The sequence below is a fragment of the Topomyia yanbarensis genome, chromosome 2, assembly GCF_030247195.1.
Source record: "Topomyia yanbarensis strain Yona2022 chromosome 2, ASM3024719v1, whole genome shotgun sequence".
In the NCBI taxonomy this organism is placed as follows: Eukaryota; Metazoa; Arthropoda; class Insecta; order Diptera; family Culicidae; genus Topomyia; species Topomyia yanbarensis.
This window is the reverse complement of record NC_080671.1, coordinates 350,896,829-350,907,860: the sequence shown is the minus strand read 5'-3', so window position 1 is coordinate 350,907,860 and position 11,032 is coordinate 350,896,829. Positions and strand designations below refer to the sequence as shown.

The 11,032-nt window shown below is 35.8% G+C and overlaps 1 protein-coding gene across 1 annotated transcript; it reads right to left on the bottom strand.

Moving 5' to 3' along the window:
• Positions 1 to 324: 324 nt before the first annotated feature.
• Positions 325 to 1,316, bottom strand: LOC131684246 (uncharacterized protein F58A4.6). The gene is made up of 3 exons (XM_058966940.1): positions 916 to 1,316; positions 735 to 849; positions 325 to 666 (listed from the first exon to the last, which is right to left on the bottom strand). Exons 1-3 carry the CDS (start codon positions 1,212 to 1,214, stop codon positions 388 to 390), a joined length of 693 nt encoding a protein of 230 aa, XP_058822923.1. The 5' UTR covers positions 1,215 to 1,316; the 3' UTR covers positions 325 to 387.
• Between the last annotated feature and the right edge of the window lie 9,716 nt (positions 1,317 to 11,032).

The window sequence follows — 11,032 nt, the reverse complement described above, 5'->3', positions numbered from 1 at the left end:
TTGTTTGTACCTCATTGGTTACGATATCGCTACTGCGCAAAGCTAGTTGACTCCCGTTTGATTTTTCTGTCATTGAGAATGTGAATGAAAATAATCGACAGAATGTCAGGTGGCTGAACTGCTTAAATTATTTCTCATTTAAATAACCGCAGTCGGTAAACAATATAGTATTTAAATCATATTCGTTCGAGAAGGCGATGCGTCCATGCTTAGTGGAACGTATCTTTGAAAACGAAGGATTTCTTTCAAGGACTACCCATTTCAATCATTGAACCGTCATGATCAAGAGCAATTTTCACTATACATGGAGTAAGAACGAACTGATTTAAACCATAATTTTGTGTATTCAGCACCAAATCAATCAAAACCGACGTATACATTCCTACCTTACTTTTTGGGCCGATTCAATCGTTTTTGATACAAATCATACTCATAGCTTAATTTAGACCAAATCCCAAGGCACATTTTCATCAATCGCTGATCTAGTTCACTTTTCCGCTTCTCTGCTCGATACACTTGCTGGACAATTTGCTTGGCGCCCGCAAAGTTGTACTTTTGAGTCATTGCTATAGCCGTGAACAATCGACACCGGGCAATAAGGGACGGTTCTCCCAATCTCATGGCAAGTTTCATTTGCTGCATCGATATCTTGCCGGCAATGTCAGCCTAATTAGCAATAGAAAAAACCAAAAAAAAGTTAGTTTTTTGTGAGTCGTTTAAGGGTTTTCACTTACGCATGCCAATTTGTAGTCTCCAAGGGCTGAAAATGCTCCCCCAAGCGTTGACAACCAAGACATCATCTCATCCAGTTCTATTCGTTCCCAAAGCATGCGGTTGGCGCGCTCTCCCCTTTAACAAATAAACTTACTCATAAGATTTTGATGAATTTTTCATTTAAAATCCGTGTACACTTGCCATTTGTAATCGATCGGTTCTCTAAGCGGTGGGAACACTTTAATTGCCAATGTTTGGTGTCTATCATTACCATTATAGTATAACATAGCATTTGCTATTTTAAGCCGATACATGGGGAAATAGTGCAAGTTCAGTAGAAAATCATTAAGTTCTATCGAGTTCGTGCAGATCGTATTAACAGCGCGGTTTGATATCGGCGATTCAGTGTTTTGCACTATCTTTCGATTTTTCAGACAATTTCGACATATGAAGAATCTGTCCACTGAATCAGCATAGTCGAACACATAAAATGAAATCATATTCGACAATTATACTACAAATGAAACCCTAAACACGGAAGAGAACAATAAAACTTTTGGAGCAATATTTCGACGCCGGACCCAACGGAACATAACAGCTGTTTTTTGTTTTGTTATTCACTCGCTCAAAACTGTCAAATCCCATGATTGGTGCTAGCTGGTAAATCATGAAGTTCAAATTATTATAGATAGGTTGTGTTGTTGACCACGTTGACTAGGGTAATACACTGATTTTGAAGTTAGAGAAGCGAGCTCATGATCTGGTGTTCTGGGAAATTTCTCCGTAATGAGCTCAGAAGAATGCAAGAAAGAACGAACGGACAAAATGAAACTGGGACAAACCTTTCCAGAATAGACGCTATTTATTTTATACTTCTATAAGTAATACTTTACACACAAAACCTTTTCTGTAACGTAAAATGTATAGTTCAAACCCGAATTTAATAATAGCATTTACTTTACAAACAAACCTTGGACAATATATACTAGGGTAACTAACCAATTTTGGACCCCTAGAGGAAGTAAAATTACGTTAACGTCAATATTATTTGCTTGCTTATGTTTTTTAATGCAAGTGTGCTCCAAAATTACTGTTCGTGAAAGAAAACTGTCAATGGATGTTTTATACAAAACCTGGCAGTGCGGGAGACAAATACATTAACAGGGTCCAAAATATGTAGGGGTCCAAATTAGTGTTGGATACCCCATTTCTACGTTTCTACGTCATTCGACACAGAGTTTATCTAGTAGATTTACAATTTAATTGCAGGTAACAATTAATTTTACTGTTCATCGATAAAATAATATATAGACTTTTCTACGGCTCATGTACGTACACGTAACATGACACAAATTGTAGTAGTAGTATCACTAGTTGGTGAAAAATAATAAACAAAGACGGAAAAGCAAATGGGATTGTTTTCAACCAAGAAACCACCGACAAACTGATATGACACTGTATTTTCAAATTTGGCAAGATATTATTAGAGAGTCGACGCAAAATTTTGTAACTCGTACTGTCAAACGGACGTAATAATCATCGAAGCTATGTGTGTAGAGATTCTCCAGTAGAAGTTTGGACAAGAGAAAATAGACAACCATAGTTTCAAGCAACTTGGCTCGAAGAAGTTGAGCTATACTTGAAAAGGGTAAAGGAAACTATAACCTAAAAAATATAAATGTTCAAGTTTTGTCGAACGTTTGACAAATAGCGACTAAAACTTGTAAGCATATACCGATATTCGACAAAATTTCAGGTGACTCAGGACAAATGGCATACACTGCATTTTCGACGAAAGGTCTACGGTCCGATCGTAAATCGTTTCATTGTCGGAAATGGAATAGTTTTAGAATCAATGTGATAATAAATCCCGAAGTGGATTACTTTGAATATGTTAAACCTATATTGTCCAAACTTTTACTAGAGGACACTCTTTCGTGAGACACACGTTAAGAAACGATGTGTAACTCATTATACAGATGGAGCTACTTTTCCGACCTAATTTAGTTTAAATCATTTGCCAAAAATTTTCACCGAGATCGTTCTAGTTGTCATGTCGGTTTGTCGGTGAAGAAACTACATTTGTGTTCATGAGACCAATGTCTTCTATTCATTTTACATTTAAATTAGCTGTAAAAACAATAAAGTTCATACTACAGCCCCCCTCTGAATATCTTGACCAAGCATAAGTCTCCGCTAAAAAAGTTCAAATTTGTATTCTGTATTCCTAGTTTTAAGATAGTTGTAATTTTACCTCTTTGTTAAAACTATTGTCCCCCATCTTGTAAATAGAATTGTATCCCTAGTCTTAAAACACATGCGAATTTTCTCATAAATATTTGTTCCCCCTTTTGTGTACCAAACTATATTGTTAGTTTTAAGATAAGTGTAAATATTTCCTAAAAATTATTACTATTGAATTCCTTGTTTTAAAATTTTTTCATAAAAAAAATCTTTCGCCCCCTCTCTTGTATATAGAATCTTATTTCTAGTCTTAAGATAGCTGTAAAATTTTTCTTTTTTAAAAAAATATTTCAACATTGTAACCTCCTAGTTTTAAAATATACAAAATGTAAAAACAAAAGAATTTGGCACCGCCAAGCTAACGCATTTGTGCCTATCAAATAAACGAAATGAATAAAAAAAAAATAAAGTTCATTGTTTTTATGTAGTATCATAACGGAAAATCTTCTGTAAGCTATTTTAAATTTTTTTATTTATATCGTATCCTTGGTACCGTTCACATGCTTTATAAATTATATATCTCTTATATTTCTAACATCGAAAGCAAACTTTGCAGATCGAGCAGCATAACATAGTGGAATTAAATGGAAGAAAATCTTTGAAACATTAGCATAAATCTATTGGCATAAGGCGACAATATAAAAAACGAAACATCTTTGTACACGCTCTAGTCGGTGACTTTAAATGGTATGGTATGGTACCCACACCTGAACAACGTACTCTAGAACACTTCTGATGTGACTTTAGTGCTAAGACCTTAGTCTGTGCCTTAGTCATCCAATTCTGCAGTGTTTTGATTTGCTCCCATTGGAATCGATGTCCCTCAAGGAAGTAATATAGGACCTTTGTTATTTCTGTTGTATATTAATGACCTAGGTAACTTGAGGCTTACTGGAACTCCTAGACTGTTTGCTGATGACACAGCTCTGTTTTATCCCAACAATGATGTCAATACTATTATTAACTCGATTGATAACGATATAAGTGTTCTCGACCAATATTTCAAAGCTAATTTATTGTCACTAAACCTTTCCAAAACTAAGTACATGATCTTCCGATCCATACGGAAAACTTTACCAACACATCATCATCCCAAACTTAGAGATTGTACAATTGAAAATGTGGACTGTTTCGAATATTTGGGTATACACTTAGATCCTACGTTATCCTGGACACACCATATAAAATTTGTCGAAAAGCGTGTGGCATCCTCTTGTGGTATTTTGTGGAGAGTTAAAGCGTTTGTTGAACTACTACTTTGCATACATTCATTCACAACTTAACTATTTAGTATCGGTATGGGGGCGAGCAGCGAGCTCTCACCTTAAAAAGCTACAAACACTACAAAACAGATCTCTGAAAATTATATTTAATAAACTACTTTTATATTCGACTTTGTTGTTATAATCTGAAAGTGCCCACAATATTTTACCCATAGCCCACTTATGTGACGTACAAACACTATTATTCATACACGACAATCTACATAACTCCATCGCGCAGCATAATATACATTTTACAACTTTAACAGATTCTCGTTCAACACGTCGAAATAGTAACTTGCAACGCATTCGAGCAGCCACAAACCTTGGCCAAAAGCGCATTCTTTTTATTGGCCCTACCAAATTTAATGCACTTCCACTTGACATGCAGAGAATCGACAATCGTACCATCTTCAAGGCTAGATTGAAACAGTACTTTAAACATAGACTTAACGAAATATTTAATTAATGATATTGTTTTGTAATTTAATGTAAACATCCGTCAGCAGTATTTAACTTTAATTTAATTTATAATGTGGATCCCTTAACAGGAAATCTATTTCCACTGGGATTCCACCTTAGTTAATTATCTTAACCTAATTGCACATCAATAAATGTCTGTCTCAGCTCAGCTTGTTTTATTTATTTTGTTTATTTTTGTTGCCATTGTTCATGGGCTGAGACAAGTTGCGTCCACTCAGGGGACTCTTGTATGAGTTCTTTGGTGTGGGGGAGTGTGGTGGGCAATTAAAAAAAAAGCCTAGCATCCCGAAAGCTTTGGCGGCTGTCGCAGGGATGTTGCCGGGAAGTTCAACTTTCTATCATTGAGCACTTCCAAGCTACGGATTTATAGGGGGAATCTACTCTTTCAATAGCTCTTCCTCGTAAGTTATATTGAAAGTGGTCTGGAGAAAGTAAGCTCACGAAACTTATCACTTTGCATTTACTAATACTGACTTTCATACCGTTAAGCGACCACCACTCTTGAAGAGTGCCGATGTCTTCTTGTAGTATTGCAGAATCAAATCCCGCAGCGATAGTTCGAAAGATTTATAGTTCATCTGCATTTCATAATTTTACAGACTTGATACGACTACAGGTATCGTTGATAGATGATATTAAAATAAGTGGGCCAAGGTGACTGCCGTGCGGGACGCCGGAGGGTATATTAAATGTATTTGAACACGTGTTTTTACACGTACGATGCCCCGAAATAATGTGCTTTACACGTAACGTTGTAGACTGGCTGTTCGTGAACGTTAGCTAGCCAGTTCAATTGAGAGATCCCTCTGTAGTTTTGAACGTTGTGAATATTTTCAGTATTATGAATAGGAACGATTGCTGCTTTTATCCAGGTTAATGGGAAAATTTTGGTCCAACAAACATGTGGCCAACTCGTCGACCATTTGGTTACCAACGATTTTTTTGATTGACTAGATACCCACTTTCAAAATAAGTTTGCACTCACATTTCAATTACCTTATTGCCAATAGTGCTGCTTGGCTGTCTGAGAAGATTGCGCTTTTTTCATATCTGTAGTTTTCTGCAGACCTCCGAGCAGGTGTATATTGCATATACCTCTGCCTGGAAAACTGTAGTCCACTTCCTCCTATAAATATCGTATCTTTAATTCTTGGTCCGTAGACTCCCGAGCCAGCTCACCCATTTGTAGATTATTTGGCTGACATTGTAGCTTGGAGTTGTATGGGGCCACCTGTTTCCCAAATCTGACGATCAACTATCCCATTCGTTTGTAACGATACTGTAACGAACTGCGCCCTGACTAGAATACTGCAATTCCAGCTAGCTGGAAACACACGAACATGTTTTCATTCCATAAAAAGGGATTTCCCTTTGAGAATAAATTCAATGAGTGAGTGAGAAGTCAATAAATATCGTTGAATAACTTCGTTGAGTGATGTCTCCAAGATTTTCGAGCTGGGTATTATAGCACCTTATACGGCTCGCTGCCAGCAATATCTTGGTGACGATCAACATAACTTCACGGCTCGACGTAAGACAGCGACCAACGTTCTGTGTCTAACATCCTACAATATTCTAGTGAGTGTGGAATGTCGCGATCAATTTGATGTTATTTGCACCAACCAATCTGCCGCTTTTGACGAATTGAACCACGATACAACAATCGCTCAAATGCAGATATTTTGTTTTTACCATTTTTTGTTAACCATTTTTGTTAACGACCTATTGAGTTAATTTGTCAACAGTTTTTTCGGCATTTAATTAGCAAGGGACTGGAAGGTGAAGTATATTTTTCAATATTTTAGAGCCATAGTGAAAATCAGCAACACATGTGACCATATTGTCACACACGCTGAGACAGTCACAATAGTCGATAAAATAAAATCACTCAGGCAGGCAATTGGTGAGGGAACAAACAAAAACTGGCTCATTCAATGAGTTTCAACGTCGCAAATGCTTAGTGTGGAAGTTTACCGTGACTTAACTTTTTGTCGGTTCCGACAGCATGAAGTAACAAGTTACTTTACGCTTGTTCGGACATGCCGTAGACTCAGGTGATTCGCATTTCTAATGCCAAAAGACCCTGACCCCTACGGTAGCAGACAAAGGGTTAAGTCGCCGGTGAGCTCTAAGCTTGCATATATGATCCTTCCACGCTTTTCAAAACTTTCTCCTTTCAACACCTTGCTCTCCCTTGAGTACTATGGCTCTAAAATATTGAAAAATATACTTCCCCTTCCAGTCCCTTGCTAATTAAATGCCGAAAAAACTGTTGGCAGATATTTTGATTAAATAATTTCTGTAGCTTGAAATACGATACGGAACACCTCCTACATCGACGATTCAGTTCCTGCTATGCAGACCGACGCCTGTGGCAATCCTCACGGATCGAGGGATAGAGATTATCAGGTAGCAGCATTTCCTTCAACGTCAATAAAGCTCCAAGAAATGCACCTGATACTGTTGATGTTTTTGCTGTACTTTAATGATGTGCGTTTAGTGCTGAAGACTTCACGGCAGTTCTTCGCGGGTCGTCTGATTCGTTCATTTGAAGATTGAATATTCCTCCCACATCAGCATCCAGTTTTTGTTAATTGATATGGAAAGAACCACACGTGTGTAAATCTGTTGAAGTGCTACGGACGAATGACCAAATGATGAATGCCTCAATAAACAAAAATAAGAAGTACTCGGTGATCTCATTCTTACGAAAGAAAGACCCGATTGGTTTTAAATTTTTAAACTACTGAACATCTGGGAAAAATTAGTGAAACCTTCGTTGCACAGTCTTACATCCAGCTTCGCTAGGTCTTCCAACCAACATCAAAGTATAACTGGGAGGGGAGAGTTATTTTCAGAAAACTTTTTCAGAAGGAACTTAGATTACACGGTGCTACAGTGATTTTGTACATTTCAAGTGACCTAGTATAGGTTGACGATCTCACCAAATGCAACACAAGACAATGTTTGAGAAGTGTTGTACACCCTCAAAATCTTGATTTACGACAAAAAAAACATTTTTCGGGACTTTCGGCATTCAATGTTTCTATGCGGTCATTTTTCAACCGATTTTAAATTTTTTGAGTGTTCTGGAAAGAAGAAGAAATGTTCTACTTCTCCACGCCTTAGTTCTTTTTACATTTCTTACAAAACAGGGCAAAAACTAGCTCATTCAATGAGTTTCAACGTCGTAAAAAGCTTAGTGTGGAAGCTTACCGCGACTTAACTTTTTGTCGGTTCCGCCAGCATGAAGTAACAAGTTACTTTACGCTCGTCCGGACATGCCGTAGACTCAGGTCATTTGCATTTCTAATGCCAAAAGATTCTAACTCCTGCGGTAGCAGACAAAGGGTTAAGTCTCCGGTAAACTCTAACCTTACTCATATGACCCTTTCCACGGTTTTCTAAAACGTTCTTCCTTCAACTCCTTGCTCTCCCTTGAGTACTATGGCTCTATTGAAAAATATATTTCGTTTTCCAGTCCCTTGCTAATTGAATGTCATTAAAAACATAAAAATAGGAATGTATAGGATTCGCTCAAACTTGGCCAACTTCTCCCGAGGCCCGGAGGTGTGTGTGTGTGTGTGGGGGGGGGGGGGGGGGGGGTATGTATGTATGTGCACTAATGACATGCAATCATCTCAGTACCGGCTGAACCGATCTTAACAAAATTAGTTTGACAATTTGACACTAAGATTCTTTGATTTTTGATATGTTGTTTTTTCTGAGATATGGGTCATTTTGTCAAATAACAACATGCTTTAAGCAAATAATTCGCGAACGAAGCAGTTATATCACGAAACGGGTTTTTCACGAACCGTGAAGATATTAATCATTTTATATTTTCAATCTCCACCTACCAATTTTCTATAACTAAAAATGAGACAATTGCGTAAAGAGTGGTGTTTTAGAGGCAAAACTAAACCGATTTTGAATATCGGAGTATGAAACATCTACGTGATTCAAGAAAATCGATTCCGAAAACATTATGTTAATTTATTTAATAATTAATGGACTATTTCTCAAAATTTCATACGCAAGTTAATTTCAAATGTCTAATATGGGGTACGGGCAAAGCGTAGTTGGCAATAGATTGCCTTGTACGCAGCTCACCTGGGTTTGATTCCTAACCCCGAACATAGGGTTAGAAATTTTTCCAAAAGAGATTTCTCTAACCCGAAAATAGGCGAATAACCCTAAGGTTAAAACCTCTGTAATCAAAATAAAAAAATGTCTAATTTCACTTCAAAATGAAAATTCTTTCAGAGTTGGTGTACTTACCCCTTGGATTAAGCATTGCCTTCAGCAGTGAGATAGATGTTGGATGGTGTATTAATACACAGATCGCAAAGTAATCCACCTAATAGCGTGTTCATATATTTATCATATTATACTTCTGAATATTATCATCGTGAAGCACCGAGAGTAACTTTATTTTTGAATCCCCAAAACTCTAGTGAAAATTTGACTTCTTTCGCAAGGTTATACTGGTCATATAACATATAAAAATGATGTCACGGCACTAACCAGGTACCATTCCTCTCACCCCCTTCTCTATCTCTTACTCTTCGTGTTCGTGGTAACTGTCACGACTCATATCAATCTTGCTATTTCTCTATCCATTTCTTAGGTGAAGCATAAGATCTTCTAGTAATCTGAAATATTTGTTAATGTCCAAGGTTTAGGAAGACAAAACCTTTTTTTGGTTGCTGTTTCCCTGTAAATAGTTTTTGCATTTTAGTATACAACAAGGTCACTCACAGAAACAAATTTAATATTACATCATACTTGGAAAAGAAAATATTTGTAGCCTGACGAAAATTTGCAAAATATTTGTATTAAGAGAAAACTATAACTAATCAATGTTCAAACCCTGCTTTCCTCTGAAGACGAAGAAATATCTCATCGAAACGTTGCAATATGGCAGTAGGCATGTGAACAAAAATCGAAAACTACATGAACTCCAAATTAATTCGATTCTAGACTGCGTGTTTATATATACTAATATTAAGAAAAATTCTTGAGTATCTCAGAAAAATATTCGACTTAACTGGGTAATATGAATGTTTGAAAATGAAAATTTCGAAAATGAGCATTCCACGTACATTTTTTAAAATTTTAGTCTTGCAATTGAATTTTGAATAATACATTTATTCAAATTGGTCAACTGAAAACTAAGATTACCTGTCTTGTGATGATATTATTGGAAATGCATATTAATTGTATTGGTACGCTTATTTTATGCAAAATAAGCGATCAAAGATCATAAATATCCACGAATTAAAAATCTCCCAAAGACCCCTTGAACTCTCGGTGAGGAATACAAGTATAATGATTGTTTAAACTTACAGCGAAGGTTTCAGATGCCCACATTAGCACTATGCTGACAACGCTTCAGTTGGAGTTTCAATGGCAATCACAATTAGTAGTCTTTTTCCTGTTATTGGTTTGTTTAGGACTCATTAATCCCTATCTCCGGAACGAGAATTCCGAACGAAACAATTCGCAAGCTATAAGAATTACTGGAAAGAGACAGCATTGTAATCAACTGATTGCTCTTTTATCATTTCACTAATTCTATTTATTTTCTTTATTTCATGGATTTTATAAATGTTATCCATTTGTTTTTCATGTTTGATTAATTTAATTTATTCATATTATTTGTCTTTTTATTCCTTTTTTGCTACTCATTCATGTAATTCATTTCATCCATTTTTTCATTTCATTCAATTCATATATTTTATTAATTTTGTTCATTTTATTTATTCGATTCATTTTACAAATTTTATTTATTTATTTAATTTTCTTAATTTGATTAATTTTTTCCAGCTCATTCATTTTATTCTGTTTCTTTTTTTAATTCTATTAATTCTGTTCAGTCATTCCTTTTATTCGTTTCATCAAATTTTAGTTTGATCCAATTTAATTTATTACATTAATTTTTGACTCAATGAGCTGAACTAGTTTGATTTATTTATTCCATTAATTTGATTTGTATTAATCATTCTACTCATTTTATTAATTTTATAAGTTATTCCGTTTTTGAACGTCTTATAAAAGGAATGTATAGAATTCTTAAAGTGATAACCTCAAGACTTCTCACCATAATTGTTCGTACAAAGCTATGTTTTCAAAAATGCTGCAAATTTTAATTATCAGAATTTATTTTACTTCGCTTGTCCATTCTAAGTTATTAAAATTGCAATTGATTTTAAAATAGTCAAAATAATGCTACACTTTTTGTTCAAGATATGGGACTTTCCAAACTCTGAACCAGGGTGAAACACTGCGCCCACTCTTGGCGGCCCTGATTACATCACATCGGCATG